At 50.0% G+C, this 22344-nt stretch overlaps 4 protein-coding genes across 5 annotated transcripts; 2 read left to right on the top strand and 2 right to left on the bottom strand.

The window, feature by feature from the left end:
* Window positions 1–412: 412 nt before the first annotated feature.
* Window positions 413–1045, top strand: MRPL53 (mitochondrial ribosomal protein L53). The gene is made up of 3 exons (XM_032352536.1): window positions 413–531; window positions 632–744; window positions 852–1045. Exons 1-3 carry the CDS (start codon window positions 440–442, stop codon window positions 986–988), a joined length of 342 nt encoding a protein of 113 aa, XP_032208427.1. The 5' UTR covers window positions 413–439; the 3' UTR covers window positions 989–1045.
* Window positions 1046–2173: 1128 nt separating this feature from the next.
* On the top strand, window positions 2174–7942 carry MOGS (mannosyl-oligosaccharide glucosidase). The gene is made up of 4 exons (XM_032352514.1): window positions 2174–4655; window positions 4847–5073; window positions 5558–5754; window positions 5993–7942. The coding sequence occupies exons 1-4, from the start codon at window positions 4313–4315 to the stop codon at window positions 7734–7736; spliced, it is 2511 nt and encodes an 836-aa protein (XP_032208405.1). The 5' UTR covers window positions 2174–4312; the 3' UTR covers window positions 7737–7942.
* A 164-nt stretch (window positions 7943–8106) lies between these two features.
* Window positions 8107–10964, bottom strand: WBP1 (WW domain binding protein 1). 2 transcript variants are annotated; one of them, XM_032352533.1, is made up of 5 exons: window positions 10339–10964; window positions 9908–10009; window positions 9266–9368; window positions 8956–9132; window positions 8107–8785 (listed from the first exon to the last, which is right to left on the bottom strand). In XM_032352533.1, the coding sequence occupies exons 1-5, from the start codon at window positions 10405–10407 to the stop codon at window positions 8331–8333; spliced, it is 906 nt and encodes a 301-aa protein (XP_032208424.1). In that variant the 5' UTR covers window positions 10408–10964; the 3' UTR covers window positions 8107–8330. The 2 variants fall into 2 exon arrangements, with proteins under 2 accessions (XP_032208424.1, XP_032208425.1); XM_032352534.1 differs by lacking the exon at window positions 9908–10009.
* A 94-nt stretch (window positions 10965–11058) lies between these two features.
* INO80B (INO80 complex subunit B) lies at window positions 11059–14842 on the bottom strand. Its single transcript, XM_032352528.1, has 5 exons — window positions 14668–14842; window positions 14245–14437; window positions 13910–14028; window positions 13570–13739; window positions 11059–11681 (listed from the first exon to the last, which is right to left on the bottom strand). The coding sequence occupies exons 1-5, from the start codon at window positions 14723–14725 to the stop codon at window positions 11151–11153; spliced, it is 1071 nt and encodes a 356-aa protein (XP_032208419.1). The 5' UTR covers window positions 14726–14842; the 3' UTR covers window positions 11059–11150.
* Between the last annotated feature and the right edge of the window lie 7502 nt (window positions 14843–22344).

Raw genomic sequence — 22344 nt, 5'->3', positions numbered from 1 at the left:
CCCGTAGCTATATAATCTCTACCATGGTAGTGTCCCCACCGAAGGGACCAGCGCTTAAGATGGTGTTAACCTAGATCTGGCACAGCAGCGTACAGCGTACGGAAGGGGTAAAGGCTGCAGGAGACGGACGTGTTACCGGAGCCAGGCGCAGGGGCTTCTGCACTATTTATTGTCTTCACCGTGGTACAAGAGGTCTATTGATAGGTATTTACTGACCGCTTACTTCAGGGCCCTCCATACTCTGTATGCAACCACCTCCCTCCCTGCCGGCCTTGCTCCTCCTCTCCGGCTGGGTAGCCCCGGTCGGCGGCGGGGGCGCGCAAACACTACGGAGGGTCGGAGAGCCGCACCCCGCAGCCGCAGGGGGCAGGAAGGGGAGGGGGGCGCTGCGTCAGAGGACACTTCCGGCCGCACGAGGCCTTCCGGCGCGGAGGTCACCATGGCGGCGTCTTTGGCTCGGCTCGGCCTCCGGTCAGTGAAGCAGGTTCGCATTCAGTTCTGCCCCTTCGAGAAGAATGTGGAGTCCACGAGGTACGAGGCGGAAGGAGCGGGGACGGGAAGGGGCCGCGCCTTCCTCTCGCCGGGGGTCTAGCCCCCCGGGCCGGGAGCTCAAACAGTTTTCACACCGCAGGACCTTCCTCCAGGCGGTGAGCAGCGAGAAGGTCCGTTCCACCAACCTCAACTGCTCGGTGATTGCGGACGTGAGGCACGACGGCTCCGAGCCCTGCGTGGACGTGCTGTTCGGTGGGCTCGGGTGGGGAGGCGGGCGGGAGGGGTGCCCGGCAGCCCGCGCGCCCTCAGTCCCGGCCCCGCCGCCCTCCCAGTGCCTGACTCGTTTGTTTCTTCCCCAGGAGACGGGCATCGCCTGATTATGCGCGGCGCTCACCTCACCGCCCAGGAAATGCTCACAGCCTTTGCCTCCCACATCCAGGCCAGGGCTCCTCCGGCGGGGAGCGAGGACAAGGCCGGCGCGAGTACCGGGCGCTGATAGCGCAAAATAGCCCAACAAGCAGGTTTTAGCTTGGGATGGCTAGGATACCTACCTGAGAAGAGCTTGAGAGACTTCATCACTCGAATCACCATCTGGAGGGACACGGAGCGCCCAAAAAAAAAAAAAAAAAAAAAAGAGAGAGAGAGAGAGAGAGAGAGCGAGCGAGGGAGCCATGTGATTACTGATACAACCAGCGTTTTTGGAACAAGACAATCAGATAGGGGTCTGGACAAACTTGAATTTATTTCACTTTCTAACCATCATCCCGTGCTTAACCCTTTGAATTTGGCTTCACCCATCACTCACCCAAGGTACCTCTTACTCTTATTAGCCAAATCTAGTGCTGTTTTTCTCCATCCTCATCTTTCCATCTCAGTAGCGCCGGCCACTTTTAATTCACTCCCTTGTAGAACTTCTCCTCTTATGGTTTTTCCTTTTAGCCATAAAAGTGTACCACTCTCATCCTTCATTTTCTTTTCTATTTCTGGGGCATCTCATCCCTTGTCATAAGTTGAGCTGCCCTTTCTTGTTAAATCCTACATTTTTCTTTGGCTCTAATCTAATGATTACCTCCAAAGTCCACAACACTGTCCAAAATAGAATTGGTAATCTTATATACACATATACTTGCCTCTTACCCTGACTTTCCCATTCCTTTTAAGGCACTTCATCTTCTCAGCCACCAGGGCTGGAAACCACAGCATTTTCTCTGGTTCTGCCCTCTCCCTTTCCCTGCATATCCAGTCAGTAAGTTCAGAATATTCTGTCTTAAACAAAAGCTTTTGAAATGTTTTCTCCATTCCCATTCACTTATATCCCACTAACTATATCATTGTATTCTCCCACCCAGTCTCCTTTTTTTCTGATCATTTTTGCTGCTGCTTTAAGTTTATCTTTGAAAGTACATCACTGTTTTTATGTCTCCTTGTTTCACACTGTACCTAGCCTGTTTTTCATACTGGGTTGCTACCCATTGGTGTGGATCATGAAATCAATGTAAGGGGATAAATCAGCCTTTTTAAAAACAAAGTAAAGTAGAATAGTATCAGAGTGCATGGCACAGGGAATGTGAAGTTTTTTTTTTTTTTTTTTTAAGATTTTAAAAATTTATTTGACACAGAGATCACAAGTAGGCAGAGCAGCAGGCAGAGAGAGAGGGGAAGCAGGCTCCCTGCTGAGCAGAGAGCCTGATGAGGAGCTCGATCCCAGGACCCTGAGACCATGACCTGAGCTGAAGGCAAAGGCCTAACCCTCTGAGCCACCCAGGTGCCTTGAGAGACGTATTCTTTTAAGAAGTTTTGCAGCCTATAAACAATATACATATATAAAGTAGGAAGTATGTATATGTGTGGGTATCTGCATGTACTTGGTTGCAGTGTAGAATTATTTCTACCCTGGGTTGTAGGGAAAATGCTTGATTGCTATGGGTTTAAAGAGCTTTAGAATGCTTAGCTAGGCAATCAAGGATCTGTAGACACTGTCTGCTGTATTCTTCGCCAAATACATTTTCCATGACTTTGTTAACAGTGTTACTACAGTGCTGCTCTGCTTAAAAGGGTGCTGTCTTCAAGAGCTGGTTTTTCCCCCTCCCCCTTTAAAAAAGAAACTACCAAAAAACGAACAGCCTATCAGGAGGGAGTATGGTGTAGTGAAGAGCCAGAATTCTTGGGGTTGAAATCCTAACTCTTGTCCCTAAGTAGCTCTGTGACTGTGGAAAATTAGTCTCAGTGTCTGTTCCCTCACAGATAAAATGGGGATAATAGTACCTATCTCTTAGAACTGTTGAGAGGAATAAATGAGCCGATACCTATAAAGCACCTAGAACATTACTGGGAGCAAAAGTGTTGTCTAAGAGGGCTTATGCTGTAGCCAAAAGGATACTGACAGCCTAGATTTGTTCCTCAGCTCTATGGTTAACTGACTGTTATCTCCAGCCAGATTTTACCACTCTTCTCATCTGAAAAAGTGGGGATGGTTCAGACATTGCTGTAAACACAGATTGAATGCTGGCACTGAACATGAGGTTGGGGCTGCTTTCTCTGTGTCCCCAGCACTTTGCATAATCTCTGATACACATAGTGTGCAATAAACGTGTTGAATTGACAGATATTTACTGTCTACCTTGTGCCTGTAACTTTGATTAGTACTGGCATACAAAGATGAATAATGAAACTGAGGGATGTAATAAGTGCTACAATAGAGATATGAACTAGATGCAATAGTAGCAAGAAAGATAAAGACAGGAGTGACCATTGGGATTGGTCAGAAGGTGATTGTTGAAAGAGCAAAAAGTCAACCAGCGGAGGAGGCGGTGTCAAATAGATTATAGCAAAATAGTAAGTGGACATGCAACATACAGTATTAGCTTTAAATAATGAGTTTGGATGGGAGTTAGAGTAGCATCATGGTGTTGAGGGTTTTTTAAAGGATGATAGGGACTTGTACTTTAATGAACACACCTTTTATGCGAAGCTGTTGGTGAGAAACAAGTAACCAAATCCAGGTTGCTTTTCTGAACCACTATTAATTGTGATGTTAACTCTCCTGGGTCTCCCTGAGGTGCAGGCGCTACTTCCTACAGCCTTCCCTCCCCTGGATATAACTGATCCTACCCCAAAGCTGCTTTGCTTCTTGAGTTGTAGAAAAGGTGTGTGTGTGGGGGGGGGGGGAATGCATTCTTTAAAGTGCATGCACCACCATTACGGTCCTTTTAGGGTTCAGCTAGATAAGGAATCCTAGACTGTTAGAGGGTCGTTTAAAGACACTGTTGGAACAGAGCTCAAGCTTCCTCTTGGGTCCACTCTGGCACATTCCACTTAACTAGGAAGTAAGTCACGGGCGTGGGCAAAGTGATCCATACTGTTTCAGGTACACGGGCTCCAAGCTGGCCTCTTCCTGGTTCTGTGGCCAGTGCCAAGTTACTTGACTTTCTCGGCCAGTTTTCATTCACCTATTGGGGCAGTTAAATGTGAAACACTCGGGATGGCACCTCAGGTTCTTAACAGATACTCATTTTAAAAACAAGCCAGTATGAGATTACTTTTCTCTACTAGCCCGTGAAATCCGCGAGGATGACAAAGAAACTCGAGACAACCAGCCCTTTGCCACATCGGTGGCGGCCGTTCCGGACTCGGAGACTTAATCTGACGTGGCGGGGCGGGACTTCCGGCAGGAGGCGGAAGCGGGGCGGAAGGCGCGGGCCGGCAGGTGCGGCTGACAGATCTGTGGCCGCCCGGGCGCTGCGCGCAAGTTGAAGCGAAGCAGGACCCGGGCTCCATTGCCGCCTCTACGAGCTCCCGCAACGCAGACCTCCGTGCTGGGATGGCTCGGGGCGAGCGGCGGCGTCGCGGAGCGGCGGCCGACGGAACGCGGACAACTGAAAGGGCGGTTCGGGGCGGCCCGGCACGACGGGGCGGCGAGGCCCGTGGCTCTGCCTGGAGAGCGGCTCTGGGCGTCGTGGTCCTGGCCCTGGGCCTGGGCCTGTCAGGATGCTGGCTGCTGGCGTGGCATCGTGCGCGGCGGGCGGTCACACTGCATTCCGCACCCCCCGCACTGCCACCTGATTCTTCCAGCCCCGCCGTGGCCCCGGACCTCTTCTGGGGCACCTACCGCCCTCACGTCTACTTCGGCATGAAGACCCGCAGCCCGAAGCCCCTTCTCACCGGTAACTGGGCCTCGGGACGGGCGGGTAGGCAGGCGGATTCTTAACCTGGGAGCCCCAGCTTCACGCCAGAGCAAGAGTGGGGAGGGGTGTTGTTCAGGAGAGTTACGAGGAGGGATGACCCTGAAATTCTCGGAGACCCAGAGGGGCAGGTCCCCTACTCTCTTTGACTTACGTGGCCATTCTACCCCTAGGACTGATGTGGGCTCAGCAAGGCGCCACCCCAGGGACCCCTAAGCTCAGGCACACGTGTGAACAGGGGGACGGCGTGGGTCCCTATGGCTGGGAGTTCCACGACGGTCTCTCCTTCGGGCGGCAACACATCCACGATGGGGCCTTAAGGCTCACCACTGAGTTCGTCAAGAGGCCTGGGGGTCAGCACGGAGGGGACTGGAGCTGGAGAGTGACTGTAGAGTCTCAGGTCAGGGCCTCAGGACACCCTTCCCCCAGCCCAGACTCCCTCCACCCTTTCTTTGCTGGCATTTCTGCCAGCAAATGCGGTATGATGTGGCAGTTAACTGCAGGGGCTCCAAGTCTGGCTGCCTGCCTTAAACATTGTATGACCATTTCTATTTACTATCCATAAGCCATGGTTTCCTTTTTGCAAAATGGAGATACAAATAGCACTTAACTCATAGGATTATAAGAATGAAAGAAAATGATAAATGATACGTAGCATTCTGAGGATAGTATATGACACAAAAGCACTCTATTATAATTTCCCAGCAAACCCTGTGCAAACCTCTATACCTCATCTCACTGGGTGCTTACCCTCACTGACCATCAACACTGTAGACCTATGTTTACCATGGTGCTCCTGCATGGTGCCCCTTTCAGTAAGGCTGAATCTCCAGGAGATACTGCCAATCTAATACTGTGTTTTTCTGTCCTCCTTGGTCACCCAGACCTCAGGTATCTCTGCCCTCCCTTTGGTGTCCCTGTTCTTCTATGTGGTGACAGATGGCAAGGAAGTCCTAGTGCCAGAGGTTGGGGCCAAGGGGCAGTTGAAATTCATCAGTGGTCACTCCAGTGAACTTGGTGACTTCCGCCTTACACTTATGGCACCAACCAGTCCAGGGGACACTGCCCCCAAGTATGGCAGGTAACTGGGGGAAGAGTGTGGGGGTGATGGTAGGGGTGGTATGGGTGCTGACTTAGCCTGATTTCTATCTCCCCCAGTCTACCTTCTTTCCACCGGTTATTTCCCTACTCACCAGGCTGCATGTCCCCGCACTGCCAAGACGCTCCCATCCTGACTCCCAATCTCCTCTTATTTCTCTTTATATTCCTCACCATTTTCTCCTGAGTAATTTTTTCTTATTTATCTTCTTCCCTTCAAGCTACAATGTCTTCTGGTCCTCCAACCCAGGACTTGCATTGCTGACAGAGATGGTGAAGAGCCGGCTAAACAGCTGGTTCCAGCACCGGCCACCAGGAGCTTCCTCTGCACGCTACCTCGGCTTGCCAGGATCTTTGAAGTGGGAGGACAGAGGCCCAAGCGGGCAAGGACAGGGACAAGGGCAATTCTTGATACAACAGGTGACACTGAAAGTCCCCTTTTCTGTGGAGTTGGTGTTTGAATCAGGCAGTGCCCGGGCAGGAGGAAGCCAACCCCTGGAGCAGCTGGCAGGCAGCCTGCTGACCCAAGCCCTGGAGAGCCATGTTGAAGCCTTTAGAGAGCACTTTGAGAAGACTTTTCAGCTGAAGAAGAAGGGCCTGAGTCCTGAGGAGCAGGCTTTGGGTCAGGCTGCCCTCAGTGGCCTCCTCGGTGGGATTGGCTACTTCTATGGACAGGGTCTAGTGTTGGCAGACATGGGGGTTGAGGGGTCTGAACAGAAGGTGGACCCAGCTCTCTTTCCACCTGTTCCTCTTTTCACAGCAGTGCCCTCCCGGTCATTTTTCCCACGAGGTTTCCTTTGGGATGAGGGCTTTCATCAGCTGGTGGTCCAGCGGTGGGATCCCCGCCTTACTCGGGAAGTCCTAGGTCACTGGCTGGGACTGCTCAATGCTGATGGCTGGATTGGACGGGAGCAGGTGCTGGGGGATGAGGCCCGAGCCCGGGTGCCTCCAGAATTCCTGGTCCAAAGGGCAGCCCACGCCAATCCCCCAACCCTGCTTTTGCCTATAGCCCACATGCTAAAGGGTGGTGACCCTGCTGACTTTGCCTTCCTCCGCAGGGCCTTCCCCCGTCTGCATGCCTGGTTTTCCTGGCTCCATAAGAGCCAAGCAGGGCCAGTGCCCCTATCTTATCGGTGGCGGGGCCGGGACCCTGCCTTGCCAACCCTGTTGAACCCTAAGACGCTACCTTCTGGGCTGGATGACTATCCCCGGGCTTCACACCCTTCAGCCAGTGAGCGGCACTTGGACCTGCGGTGCTGGGTGGCCCTGGGGGCCCGTGTGCTGGTGCAGCTGGCAGAGCAGCTAGGAGAGTCTGAGGCAGCTGCAGAGCTGGGCCCACTGGCTGCATCATTGGAGGCAGAAGAGAGCCTGGATGAGCTGCACTGGGCGGCAGAGCTAGGAGTCTTTGCAGACTTTGGGAACCACACAAGAGCAGTGCAGCTGAAGCCTCGGCCCCCACAGGGGCTGGTGCGGGTAGTGGGTCGGCCCCACCCTCGTTTACAGTATGTGGATGCGTTGGGCTATGTCAGTCTTTTTCCCATGCTTCTGCGGCTGCTGGACCCCAACTCCCCCCGCCTTGGGCCCCTGCTGGATATTCTAGCTGACAGCCGCCATCTCTGGAGCCCCTTTGGTTTGCGCTCCCTTGCAGCCTCCAGCCCCTTTTATGGCCAGCACAATTCAGAGCACGATCCTCCCTACTGGCGGGGTGCTGTGTGGCTCAATGTCAACTACCTGGCCTTAGGGGCTCTCTACCACTATGGTCATCTGGAGGGTCCCCACCAGGCCCGGGCTGCCAAGCTCCACAGTGAGCTCCGTGCCAATGTGGTGGGCAATGTGTGGCGGCAGTATCAGACGACAGGTTTCCTTTGGGAGCAGTACAGTGACCGAGATGGGCGGGGCATGGGCTGCCGCCCTTTCCAGGGCTGGACCAGCCTTGTCCTACTGGCCATGGCTGAAGACTACTAAGGGGAAGGTGAGAGGGGTGGCAGGCCTGCACTCTGGAATAGAAGGACAAGGTCTCTAGCTTCTCCTCCCAGCCGTCAGATACTAGTGCTTCAAACCATCCTCAGCTCATCTCAGGTGTCTCCTTACTGTCATCCCACACAGCCCTGGGGTGAATGTGAATTCAGAGTCTATTTTTCTAAATAAATGGAAAACCATGACAAACTCTATTGCTTTTGCCAGCTCTGCCTCACCAAGAGGTCTCAGCTCAGTCCAGACCTTAGGACTGTCTACTGTTCTTCAGAGGAGGGTGGGAAAAGTGGTCATTACATGTCCCCTCCAAATCCAGTTAGGTCAAGTGTAATGCAGCAAGTTGAGCACTAGTCCACCCAAATTCACAAGCAGCTGGTTCACATCTCTTTAATGAGATCAAAGGCTCCTGTGTATGTTTTTGGGGGGTAGAGCTAGCACAGTCCCCCAAACACTGCCACTCTTCCTCAGGACTCCACCCCTTTCAGGTAGATTCGAGAAGGCAGGGAGAGGCCAAGAAGAATTCAAGGATTTGGGCCCCGGGCTGTTTCTAGTGGGCAAGAAATTCACCCACCCTCCCAAAACTGTTTATGGGATGTCCCCTTCACTGGAAGCTAGCCCCAAAGGAGAGACCTGGGGTACAGGATCGAGGGGCAGCACACAAGAGTCCTCCAGATCTGGTGGGGTGGCACTAGCCCTAGCCTCCTTGACTGGCTTGCCCTCACTGGAGTCAGAACAAGGGCAGAGCTCAATACCTGAGTCACCAGTCAGGCGGCGATAGCGGCAAGAAGGGGGTGTGGGGGCAGGGCTCACCCCAGCCCCAGGCTCACCCTCCTGATGAGGGGGTGCGCTCTGGTGGGAGGAAACACCTTCCACATTTGTTCCCTCGCAGTGGGCAGGGCAGCTAGAAGCAGAGGAGCAGCAGGTGCGGTCACTGGAAGCAGTCAAGGGGCAACCTGAGGCTGCAGTGTAAGGAGGCGGCGGTGTGCCGGGGCGGTGAACCACATCCTCATAGGCAGGGGGTTTGAAGGTGCTGAGGAGGCCTGCAGGAAAGAATGGCATGGTTGATGCGACAGCCAGTGGTGGGATAGTGGAATCTTTGCTGTTAGGGAAAGTGTGCTTTAAAATGTCTGAAAAGGGAATGTGGGGATGATTCAGGGTTCTGGGTTGGGAGGGGCCACTGGCAGTGTGCCCAGAGCCTCAAGCCACTCACGAAGGTCAAGCAGTGAACCGGTAGGGACAGGGCCAGCCCCATGGCATGCCCCGTGGTAGGCCAACAAGTTGATCTCGCGCTGTCGCTGCTGTTGCTGCAGCCGGAGTTTAGCTCGTCGATGACGGAAGGCGCAACAACAGCTAAAGAGGATGAGGACAGTCCAGAGCAGCCAGAACCCTGCAAGGGGTGAGGAAGGAGGGTCTTAGATACCTCCCAGGTAGACAGAGGTCCACGAAGGTTGGAATTTTGAGGCCCGAGGAATTTTGAGAGTGAGCAGAAGGACCCGAGAATAGCCCCCTTGGAGACTCACACCAGAGCTCATAGTAGTAGGTGCAGCAGCCCGTCTCCCCGCAGCAGTGACCACTCTCACAGAGGTAGGGCTGGTTGTTCACTCCTGGGCAGAGCTCTCGAAGCTGGGAGCAAGGAGGCACTTAGAACCAAAGGAGATCCCAGCCCCAGGCACTGTCCACCCCCACACCCCTGCATGCAGGGACATAGTCCCACCCTGTGAGCCAAGTTGAGCTCAGAGAGATCTGTGGGGAGGGGAAAAGTGACAGTGAGAGGAGTGTTCAAATATCTGAAGGGCTGCTGACACGACAGAGGATTTGGAATAACAAAAATCTGTCTAGAAAATAAGATGCAAGGTGTGGACATACAAAGAGGCAGATTTCAGTTCTGCGTACAGAGACTTCTCTCACAGTGGGGCTGGCTCCCAGGGTATTTTCTGTTAAGGGAGTGTTTGGGCAGAAGCCAGGGGGCAGTCTGAGCTACCTCAAAGTCTCAGACAATGGGTAAGGGGTTTAAGGCAATTTCCAATGCTAAGATGCTTTCATTATCCACCCTCCCCCCACGGGCTGCCTCCCCACCCCCACGCTGGATCTTTCCACCCCTGGGTCTCAGGCTTCCTAGGGTAGAGGAAGGGCCATTTGAGACACAGAGCAGTGCTCCCAACCAGATGGGATTGCTGTGGATGATAAAGGATGGCATCCAGGGCGCGAGTCTGGGTTCCAGCTCTTCTCCAAATTGCTCCCTCAAGAGAAGACGCTGCCGGACTCTGTTGTGACAACAGGCACACAGAAAAACATCACAAATAACTGTTGCAAGACAGAGGGAGCTTCCCTGGGCCTCACTATGCCTTTGATCACTGGAGAGCCACTGCAAGCTTCCACTGCAGCCATGGGATAGGGGTCTAAGAAGCTGCAGGCAAAGTCAACTGCATCTACATTACAAAGTTTAGACAAAGAGTAGAAGGGACATATTTAGGAACTTCACAGCATCTTTGGCTACGTGAGTTCCTCCCCAACCCCCCAAAAGGAAGGGACAAGGAGAGGGGAAAGAGAAATAAATGGCTGTCCTGATAGGCTTTTGGAGCAGTCGGGATACCTGCTGTTGCGGCACGCGAAGTGCCCCCCAGGCCTCCTCGCTGCCGTTCCCGCTGCTGGCCTGAGCCATGCCTCCACCTACAGCCCCCGGTAGACCACAGCCTCCTCTATCGCCAGGCGCCCCGCCCCTGCCACTTCTGCCGCCACCGCCATGGTCCCTGCCCGGCCCATCTTCGCTGCCGCCACCATCACTCCGCGGCCGGAGCTTCCATCCGGGGAGAGCTCTGCCAACTAGCACCCAGATTGCTCGATCCTACCAATCAGCGACGCCCGCCGGCGGACGGGCCAATAGGAACGGACCAGAGGTTTCTCCCAGGGACCAATCTACAGCAGCGCCTCCGCCACTCTCCCAGACAACAGAAGCTTACACAGACAAAGAGCGGGGCAAGGTTCGACCATGGCCCTGACTGACAGCGACAATAGCCAATATGGACAACAGAACGGGCTCGGAATTGCCAGCCAATAAGCGGCCGTCCAGAAAAGCAAAGTCTCCGCTGATTGGCTTGAGCGCAATTCTCGGGGATGACGCAGAAGGCCTGACCAAGCCAGGTAACCCCACTGGATGAGGCGGTGCGGGCCACAGGGCGCGTATCCAAAAGTGTCTCGGTGTTCTTGCGGCCTAGTGGCCGTTTCCCATGTGTCGACGCAATCTCCCGTGACGGCAAAATGTGTGTACGGGGCATTGGACTGCCCATACCCCACTTCCCCAACTCTGTACAAGTCGAGGCACCGGATGAAATTTAATAATAGGGTGGGGAACATAATGAAAACAGGACAGGGGAGAGGGCGCAGAGTCCGGGTCACTTCAGGGACTTAAGTAGCCAAAAGAGGGGACCCGGGGCCCTCTGGTCCCCCAAGCCGCATCTGCAGGTTGATGCGGTAGCACTGAAGGCTGCAGAGCGCCTGGCCCGTGCGGGAACAGGCGTAGCGGCGGGGGTGTGGGCAGCCCGGGACGGAGCATCGAGGGGGAGGGCCAGATGGGGACGGCCGCTGGGGCAATGGCGCGGGGGTGGGGACGCCAGGTGGGAAGGAAAGGGTGGAACCCTGTGCCCCGCTGCTGTAGCGCACCATGGGGGTGGGGGCCGCGGTCCTCCCACCCCGGCGCTCGCCCCGCGCCGCCCCTCGGCCTCCCCGGCCACTGGGCGCCGCGGTCTTGGTGAGGCGCTCAATAGTCTGGTTCTTGTGCTCCTCTGCCCGCCGAGCCGCCTGCAACCGTCTCTTTCGCGCCCTCTCCTCGCGTTTCAGCAGCATCTCCTCGGTGAGGGCCGGGGCAGGACAGCCCCCAGCCACAGGGAGCGGCAGCATCGGGGAAGGCTGACTCCGAGCCTTCTGCAGCAGAGCTCGCTGGGGAGAGACACACCGAGTAGTGTCAGGCGGGTGACGTCTGCCCAAACCGGGGTGGGGGTCGGGGGGGCAACAGTGGGGATCTGGAAAGCAGACTCTTGAGAGACACTGGCCTTGAGGGTAAGAGAAGGATGAGCACCCTCTCCAGGAGCCTTAGTACTGCCTCCTCCCAGATCTCCAGACTTGCATCTTCAGATCCTTGACTCTAAACAAGAAAATCATTAATGGTTCCTGTCTGCCCTGAGTACCAAAACTCGGTTTACCACTTCTCTGGAGGTGTTTTTGTTTTTTCTGTTTTAAATCTTTTCATCTCATTCCAAACGGTGGGAAAAGATCTTTGCTTCGTGTAACCGGATGATGCTACAATTGAAGAAAGGGGGTCTGGAAGTGATCTAGTTTTAAGAGTGGACCCACAGATGTGTCCAGTTAGTCAGAAGCTGCTCTAAAACAAGTGACATTTCACCCAAACCGACAAAGAATTTGAGAAAATCAAGAGCATGTAGTCACAAAAAGCTGTCGTTTTTGAAAACTTTGATATGCACTGAAAACAAAATAGATCTCAGGGTTACTATGCAGTGTATTTATAGTGGTGCTGCTGTATATATGGATCTGGGATCTTTCTTCTCCCTTTAAATGTGATATGTTCCTTGGGATGCCTGGGTGGTTCAGTGGGTTAAAGCCTCTGCCTATGGCTCAGGTCATAATCCCAGAATGCTGGGGTCGAGCCCTGAATCAGGATCTCTGCTCAGCAGGGAGCCTGCTTCCTCCTCTCTCTGCCTGCCTCTCTGCCTACTTGTGATCTCCGTCTGTCAAATAAATAAATAAATAAATAAATAAATAAAATGTTTCCAAAAAAAGTGGTATGTTCTTAATCAATTTCGAGGACTTATTTTGCTACAAAATTTGCTAACATATTACACAAATTTCAAAAATATATATTTTTTTAATATAGTGTGTAAATTAAAACAGAAATTTACAGGTTTATGACAAGTATAAGATGCTACTTAGGGGAATGGCTTTGTTAGCAGTAAGTCCTTCAGATTTTTTGTTTTGTTCCTGAAGCTTTGCCTTGGCTGTCTAGTTAAACATTTGACTAATATTGTGTTTGATTTTGGAAGTACTGTAATGACACAAAATTTGAATAAAGTTTCTCCTAGAAAAAACAAAAAATCTTTTCATCTCAAGTGGATAGCATCAATTGGATTATTGCTCAAGCCCCAAACTGAGGGTTATCCTCGAGTCCTCTTTTCTGCCCGCTCCATAACTCCCACCAATTATCTCCAAAACATATCCAGAATCCATCTGATTTCCTCCACCTCCATAAATTCACCTTGGTTCAAGCCGCCACCACCTCTCACCTGACTACTTCAATGGTTTCCTGGCTGGTCTTGCTTCTACTCCTTACCTGCACTAAGAAGCCAAAGTAATCTACTGAAATAGAAATCAAATCACTTTCCTGCAGACAATCCTTTCATGCTTTAATCACACTTACTTTTCTCCTTGACCACTACTAGGCATGTTCCACTCTCACGGTCTTTGCACCTGCTGGTCTCTGCCTGAAAAGCTCCTTTGGTATTGGAAATGTAATCTCATCAGAGAGATCTTCCCTGCCTTCCCTATCTAATGTTGTCTCTTTCCACCACTTTCCATTTCTTCACCCTATTTTTGTTATAAACCATACTTTTCACAATTACTTACTTACCCCCTCCCCCCAACACACACACACACACACACACACACACACACACACACACGAATACCAGCTCCATGAGAACAGAAACCTTTCCTTTCTTCCACTATTGATATCCCTACTGCCTAGCAACATTCTTGAGACATAGAAAGTTCTCAATATATATTTAGCCAGTGAACAAAAAATGAACCAACTTACCTGTCGAGCAGTGAGCAGTCGCTCGTTGATCTCCTTCTTGAGATCTCCATTGTCATCGAGCTCCCCCTTCTCCAGGGCATCCAGCCACCTCTGTTCCTCCTCTTCTTCTTGACCTCCTAAGCCCCCTGACAGGTCCCGAAGTGGGGAGGGGGACAGATTACTGTCTTCATCTGAAAAGCAAAGTTGGAGAGCTAAAAGTAGAATTGTTCAGATGGAGAACCCTAATTTGGCCAAGTTAATACTGAGACGCTCAAAATTCTCACCCTCCTCAGAACCAACCCTCCTCCGTTAACCAGATATAATGAGAAGCCCAGTTTCCCCACCTCCAGATTCTTCTCACCCAGCCAGGCACGGTACTGCTCAAGGGGGACTCCTTCCATTGGTTCCTCTTCATTGTCCACAACCATAAGGGGGGAGGGTGAGCGAGGACCCTCAGGGATCACAGTGAAAGTAGGAACACTGCAGAGAAGCAACCACTATGTAAGTTGAGAAGTTTTCTCCTCCTGCTTGACAGCTACAACCGGCATTCCCTTACCCCCTCTTGGGTTCTGCCTTCACCTGGGCCCTGAAATCAGTGTCCACCCTCTGTCTACTGGAAAGCCCAGCCAGCTTCTCCCTCTATCTCTGCCTGTTCCTAAATTTCCCCAAGTAAAACCTTGGCTTTCTTGGCCTCACCTCTTGGTGCCCAGGACCTGCCCACCCAGTTTGATTTTGAGTTTAAGTTGGGGCTTAGCAGGTGACGGCTGCGTTGGCCCAGCCTCCTCTTCCTGATGGTGTTTCTTCTTGTGTTTTTTCTTGTGCTTCTTATGCTTTTTCTTGTGCACTCCATGGCCGTGGGCACCCGCCAGACTCAATTCCAGCGCTTCCCCTGCGGAAGGAGAGCCTGTCAACGGTGTACGACAAGAGCGGGAAAGGAGGAGCCATGAAGAACCCAATACCTCCGAAGGGCCCCACTCTTCCAGCCGGACACACTGTTACCATAACAACAGACCCGCCTTTCTCCTTCCCACCTGTGGCGAAGTACCCCGAAGGCTCGGAAGAGCAAAATGGGATTCCTTTTCTGCGAACGCCTCACTTGTTTTATCGACCCGCTCTTACCGGGTTCAGGGGCTTCCATAGTCCCAGGGGTGCTCCCCCGCCGCCACAGCTTACTCATGGGGTCCTGCAAGAAAAGGGGGCTGGAAATGGTAGGGACACATGCTGACCATCCCTTTCCGCCCCGCGGAAAAACAGACTCCGGCAAAATAACAGGCTACTTCCGGTGCGTAACAACCATGCTTGTGCGGGCTGCGCGCTGAGGCTAAAACCCTCCCTCACAAACAATGAGGCTCCTAACAAAGGTTCCGGGCCCTCTGAGGCCGGGACAGCTCGAAGGGGCGCGGCTTTCCCCTAGCTCCACCTCCCGGCTCTCGATTCCAGAACTCAGCGCGGGTGATTCGATTATTGTTGCACTCAAACGTGGTGAGTGTATACTCTGGACCAAATTCGGGGTTTAGGCTCTAAGGCTATAAAGGTGAATATGAACACTTTCCCCTGCTTCTGAGGAGCTCACAGTGCAGTGAGTGCTAGGAAACTACATGGCCCGCAAAATGGCAGAAGTGCCTCATAGTACAAGTGCCCTAGAAGCAGAGCAAACGGTATTTAAGCCTAAATTCTCATCAGTGCAGAAATGAATTATGGTGCATCTCTACGATCTGAAACACTATGACAAGTAATTGATTGACATGGACTTTAGATTCTGTGGATAAAAGCGTTAGAAACTATCTAAGTGTCCCACTAATGAAACACCAAAATAATTTGGTGCATGGATATGGTATGTCCATAAAACGGGCAGCTCTGCTGCTCTTCAAAGAAATGCGGCCTCTGAGTGCTACCCAAGAAACTAGTGACATCGTTTCTGTTTGGTGACTGGGGTGCAAGGGGGAAGGGAGACTTATTTTTCATAATATACACTTCTGTGCCTTTTGAACTTGTATAAAACATGTGTCGATTTTACCTAATTGAAAAAAGAAGGGGGTGGGGTGCCTGGGCGGCAGTCGGTTAAAAGTGGGACTCTTGGTTTGGCTCAGGTTGTGATCTTGGAGCCTGGTGTGTGTGCTGCGCCCCCCCCCCCCCCAAGGTGCTCGGAGCGGAATCTGTTGAAGAGTCTCACTCTCTCCCTCTTCCTCTGACCCACGCCCTCGTGCTCTTTCTCTTTCTCTCTCAAATAAACAAATCTTTAAAAGGGGGGAGGGGTCCTGGGTGGCTCAGTTGGTTAAGGGTCTGTCTGATTTTTGATTTCAGTTCAGGTCATGATGTCAGAGTCGTGTGATCAAGCCCCTTCCAGGCTCTGGGCTGGGAGTGGAACCTGGTTGGGATTCTCTTTCTGTCTCCCCCTCTGCCCAGCCCCCTGCTTTCATGAGTGCAGGCTCTCTCTGGGGAAAAAAAAAGGACACCAGTGAAGTAGATCTGTGTGTGCTGTCATATGAAATAAGAAAGGTGAGTTTCAATATGATGTTATGCCATTTAAAAAGAGTAATATGCTTCTATATATGCAGGAAAAATTGAGGAATATATACTACTCCTTAGCCTGGTTATCTTCAGAAGCTAGGGTTGGGAGGGGCCCCTATCTGTCTCAATCAGTGGAGCATCAATGAACAAAGAAATAACTGATTTCAGTGACAAAATTAAAAGGAATCAATGAAATTATGTATGGGAATTCAGGAAGTAGTCAGTGTTATATAATGATTGAGATTAAGAGAATGAACCTTGGAATCAGACAAGCCTATTATAAAAACCCAGTTTCACTATTTATTAGCTGTATAACCTTGAACTCAAGTTATTTAAACTCTCAACGCTAGATTTCAGCCTTGTAAGATGGGATGAAGTAGGATCTACTTTAGAGAGCTCTTTCAAGGTAAAAAAGCAAATCAAGAATGCAAAGCACCGAGGGGCGGCTGGGTGGTTCAGTTGGTTGAGCGACTGCCTTCGGCTCAGGTCACGATCCCGTAGTCCCGGGATTGAGTCCCGCATGGGGCTCCCAGCTCCATGGGGAGTCTGCTTCTCCCTCTGACCTTCTCCCCTCTCATGCTCTTTTTCTCTCTCTCAAATAAATAAATAAAATCTTAAAAAAAAAAAAGAATGCAAAGCACCTAGTATCTAGAAAATAGTAGATGTTCAATAAGCAAATGACAACAACAATAACAAATGATTAAAAAAAAAGATTTTTATTTATTTAATTGACAGTGCACAAGCAGGAGAAGCAGTAGAGGGAGAGGGAGAAGCAGGCTCTCTGCTGAGCATGGAGTCTGATGCAGTGCTCCATCTCAGGACCCCAGGATCATGACCTAAACTGAAGGCAGACACTTAGACTGAACCACCAGGCACACCTAATAAATGACCTGTGCATTTCTAGTTCAAGTATTTAGAGGGAGCGTGGTGTGTTAAATAAGAAAGAGTACAGAGGAGAAGCAAGTCAGTTAGTGTTGCCCAAGGTGAATTTGAAGTGCCAGCAGGGATGCCCAGAGATGAGAAATACTGACTGGAGGATCCAGTACAAAAGGTGTGAGTGGGGGTGTCATGGGCATAGAAACAGAGGTGCCCCCAAAGGTATGGAGTAAGTGAGACATTCCAGAATGACCAAACAGATGAAGAGGAAAGGACCAGGTCTGAGTGAGTAGCTGTCCTGGACAGGCAGGCCGACCGGCCAGGCAGGGTTGAGAAGAGGAAGTCAAGAGAAAAGGCAAGAAAGGCATCCCGATCAGAGTATCAGGAGACCAAGGGTGTGATCTGCTGTATACTGTCCTGCAGAGGGCAGGCTGAGCTCCTAGAAGAGGTGTGAAGGCGATAGTGCTGTACCATCAGGAGTCAAAGTGAGGGATCACCTGTAGTTAGTGTTTGTCAAACACATTATAGCTTCTCGCCCGGTTTTATATCCCTACTTTCCCTTGGTCCTCTCCATAGGGGAGACAGTATTGTTCCCTCATGAAGAAACTCAGAGAGCCTCTGAAGAAGGCTCAGAGAGGTTCAATGATTTGGCCAAAGTGGCATAGTTAGGGAGTGGCAGAGCCAGCCTCCAACAGAGGCTTCCTGACACCAGGCCCAATGGTGTTTCTTCAACATCAAGTAGCCACTGGCTTCATTATTTTGCTTTGTTTAGAGTGGAAGAGGTTTCAGCGTGTTTGTAGGCTAAAAGGAAGAACTTGGTTCTCCTGAATTCTTAGCCTTATTTTAAAACACAATTTCTTTTGAAATAATTGCGAACATGCAGAAGAGTTGCAGGAAGAATACAAAGAACTCTCTTGCTTCCTAAAAGCAGATGCTGTGATTGTTCAAGTTTACTATCCCCCACATTTACTATTACGGTTATTTCTTTTCTGATCGATCTGAGACAAAGTTGCAGACATGATGCCATTTCACCCCTAAATATATCACATCGAGTATTTCTTCAAAACAAGTACTCTGTTCTATAACCTTTGTGCAACCCTTTCAATCAGGAAATTAACACTGATAGAGAAAGTCCGTCCAACCTACAGACCCCATTCAAAAGTTTCACCAGCTGCCCAGTGTCTACTTTTCCTTTTAAGCCCAGGATCCAAATTCAGAATTATGCAGTACATTCCCTTGTCATGTCTCTTTGATCAGCTTTAATCTGGAACATTTGCTCACCCTTTCCCTATCTTTCATGACCTTGACAGTTTTAGGAAGTACAAACCTTTGTGGGCACCTGGCTGGCTCAATCCATAAAGCCTGCAACTCCCAATCTTGGGGTTGGAAGTTTGAGACCCACACTAGGTGTAGAGATTACTTAAAAATAAAATCTTAAAAAAAAAAAAAGTACAGCGAGTACAGGCCTTTGATTCCCTAGAATGTTCCTCAACCTGGATACATCTAGTGTTTGCTTGTGTCCTGACTCATAATTGTTGCGGGAGTACTATACAAAAAAGACTCTGCTGTGTTCTTCTCAGTGTGTCCCATCAGAAAGCACCACTGATGTTCTGACCTTGATCACCTGGTCAAGGTGGTGTCTGCTAGTTTTCCCCACTGGAGAGTCACCATTTTCACTTTTGTAATTAATGAGCTATTTCCTGGGGAAATACTTTGAAACTACTCTGATATCCTGTTCCCCATCAAACGTCCACCCATCAGGCTTAGTATCCATTGATGACTACTGTATGAATCAGCAGTACTGTAATAATTGGCAATGGAATCTTTCTAATTCCACTATTGCAACTACATACATTAGTGGGCATTGCTACTGTGAAGAGATTTCATCTTGCATTCCTTTACGTGTGTAGTTATTTATATCATTACGGTTTCCTATTTCTGTCAATGAGTGGTAATCCATTACTACCATTATTTGTCTTGATGCTGAAATATGTCCCAGCTTTGGTCATGGGTCATTTCCTTAAGATGATTTCTGTGTCCTTTTGACATGTCTCCATCATGCGTTGAGTGCTTTTTTTACTTCCCAGCACTAAAAAATGTTTTGGGCTCTTCTTGTGCTTTCCTTTGATAAGGGGTGGGAACCAAGAGAGGCCAGGAAGTAGCAACCTGTGGGTGAGGTTACACAGAGGGTACACCAGTCACACCACGGTACCCTCCTGATGAGGACTTCTCTGCTGACACAGCTACCCGCCCCTCACGGACTGCAGGTGCAACGATCATATCATGAACTCTCCCTGGGTCTTGTTTTCACTCTTTCAAGATTCAAAGTCCAGTTGGAAGCATGCCAGTCGGTTGACTTAGGCCAAATGCTTACACCTGGGCTGTGAAGAAGTGGGAGAGAAAATGAATGACCTTCTCCAACTGCCGTAAAGAGGGTAGAGCCTCAGCCTACCAATATCGTCCACAGTAGGGGACCACGCAGAAACAGGAAAATGGTTTGAACACCGGGTGACCAGCAACTCCAAATATCTACTTCAGAGCTGGAGAGACAGAGATACCTACATAAGCAAAGGAAAAAGTTGGAAAGATTGTACAGCAAACCAATTGCATGCTGGTAGATTTTTAACAAAAGCTCCCTAGGGGAAAAGAAAAAAAAATCCAGACCTGATTTTTATGTTCACCTGTTTCTGTTGTGTAACTGCTCCCACCACACCCAATTTCAAACATGATGTGATGGAACATGGGAACTTAGGAAGAGATATGCAATAGCTCACGGTTACGTAGCATTTCCACTATACCGATACTATCAATGCAAATCACCTCAAGAGATATAGGAAAACACAGTGAAATAATTAGGAAGTGATGAGTTTTATCGCCTTTGCTTTAATATAATTTATTTCATTGTTTTTAGGTTCGATTTTTAATTAAAGCTGTGCTTTTAACACCTGGGATGCACAGTTCTGAAATATTCAGCAGTTGTCTCTTATGAGCCCGTGTGGGGCTTCCATACACCATGGCACCAAATGTCTCAGTGTTTTTCTTTTTGATAGTAGGGAAGGCATGCCTTTATTCTTATTTTATTTACCTTATATTATATTTAAGTGGTACAATTAGGAGTGTTCTTTTAAAACTGTTTTTGTGTCTTCAAAAAGGAATTTAATCTTAAAAATAAATAAAACCACAGAACTGTTGACCCTGGTTTCTCCACTCTGTCATGAATGGTGTCAGCTGGCTTCCCTGACCCTAGTCACTAGACCCTAGAAACTTCCTCCAACTGATTTATGCAAAAGGCTGCCAGATTGTAATCTGTAAAATACAACTCTTCACTGTGCCGCTTCTTTTGCAAAATATTCTGTCACATGGAGTCCAAATTCTCAGGCAGGATTTGAGCTCTGTCTCTCTTCCAAATGCCTTCCATTCTTCCACCTTTTGTCAGGGGCTTCCAAACCCTTCCCCAGAGCCTATGAGCACAGCTGAGGACCTGCGGATAGAACAATGGTTGAGGCTCCAGACCTGCTTCCATCACAGCCGTTGATTCTATTTCACATATTCCAGGTAAGAGTTCATTTGGAAAAACAAAACACCACATTCTGCTGCTAAAAAACAAACAAACAAACAAACAAAAAACAAAACAAAACCCCAGTGTTTGAAATGAACCCTTTTAATCTACCAGCTACTCATCCCAGTCAAGTGCTCTGAAATCTGCATGTTTCCTTGAGGCATTTCCTGTGTTCATTTACTTTTCTGATAGTTGACTGGGTACTTCCTTTGTGCCAGACACTGGGCATAAAGCAGTGGACAAGAGAGACTGTTCCTCCGCGGGGAGCTTACAGTTAAGAGAAGTGACAACGATATTTGAAGAACTAAATAACAATTCCGGGGGGCCTGGCTGGCTCAGTCAGTGGAGCATGTGACTCTTCATCTAGGGGTCATGAGTTTGAGCTCTGTGTTGGGGGTAGAGTTTACCAGGAAGGAAGGAAGGAAGGGGAAAAAAGAAACAATGCCTTTCCCCCTCTTCCTCCTCACCCATCCTTTGAAGTTTATCTCAGAGGCCACAGATTTTTGTTTTGTTTCGTTTTTTGTTTTTTTGTGTGTGCAAATGGTGATTTTATTAAAGCAAGGGAACAGGACCCTGGGGAGAAAAAGCTGCTTCCAGAGTCCACATATTTTATAAAATTTTTTGATCTGCCTTTCCTACAGACCAGAAGAACTCCCTTCTCCATGTGATTTTTCTATGTCAAAGCTGTTTGCTGTTCTTCCTGTCCAGCGTCCATTCCCTCACCTTCTGGTGGTCATACAGGAACAGTTTTAAGGAAACTACCTCTCCCTTCCCTCCTCTCCCAGCTCAGTACATTCCAGCTGGTCTTCAGGAATGGCCAACTGACCCAGGTCTGGTTGACTGGCACAGAGAATCCCCCCCAGCATAGTGACTGGTTCAGGTCAGGCCACCCCTCTGGCTACAAAGGTTGGATAAAAGATCCCAGATGGCCCATAGTAAATCCAAGACATGTATAGGAGGTTCAGGAAGCAGATGCTGTCTTTTCCCCTGAAAAGATATAGACCCGGAATTTCTGGCAATGATGTGCTGTGGAGAGTGAAGGCGACATGGAGCCAAGTAGAACTAGAGGAAGGGAAAAGACCCCATCCTCATGACACGGAATGCCTGGGTCAAGCCACCTCTAGCCTGACCTTGGGACATTTTAGTTCCTTAAGACAATTAATTTCCCCTTTGCGGAAGTAATTTAAGTCAGGTTGTGTAGAACACTGAGCAGTTTGCCACAGCAGAGCAATTGTCACATATCTAAAGCTAAAGGTGAGTATTTCTCTGGCTCTGGCCCATCTGCTAGGAAGGAGCTTCACTACTGTCTCGAAAGTGCTCTCCAGAAAGTTCTGGAGTCCCCAGAAGACTCCCCAGTGTGGCCAGCAAGCTAATACTCTGCCATTTCCTTCTCTCTTACTAGGCTTTGTGGAGGTGAGGAGAGCCCCCTTTTCTTGACAAACTGAGTGGTAATCTTGGCCATCCAGCAGCAGCTGAAAAGTAGTCAATACTGAGGTCAATGATCAGCTCACCCTCTTAAGGCGCTTAAGGTCTGGGTCCAGGGAGCTGAGGTCACCTGTGCCCCTCCAAAGACACAAGGCGCTGCACCTGCGTCTTTATCTTCATAGGTCCACTTAAGGGGCTTACACTTAAGGGGCGTTTAAGCCCGCACTGTGCTGGGCATTTTACACCTATTCTCGTATGTAATCCTCATTGCAACCTGAAGGAAGGAGATAATCACTATATCTCCCGTTGAACCGGTGAGAAAAACTGAAGCTCAGAAAGTTCAGTGATTGGGTCGAGGCTCCAAGGTTAGTAAGGGACAGAACGGGATTACAAGACGTGTTTAAGCACTGCCCACTAATTGGGTG

The sequence above is a fragment of the Mustela erminea genome, chromosome 7, assembly GCF_009829155.1.
Source record: "Mustela erminea isolate mMusErm1 chromosome 7, mMusErm1.Pri, whole genome shotgun sequence".
NCBI lineage: Eukaryota > Metazoa > Chordata > Mammalia > Carnivora > Mustelidae > Mustela > Mustela erminea.
The sequence above is the reverse complement of the archived record's forward strand: the minus strand, read 5'-3'. Positions and strand labels throughout refer to the sequence as shown.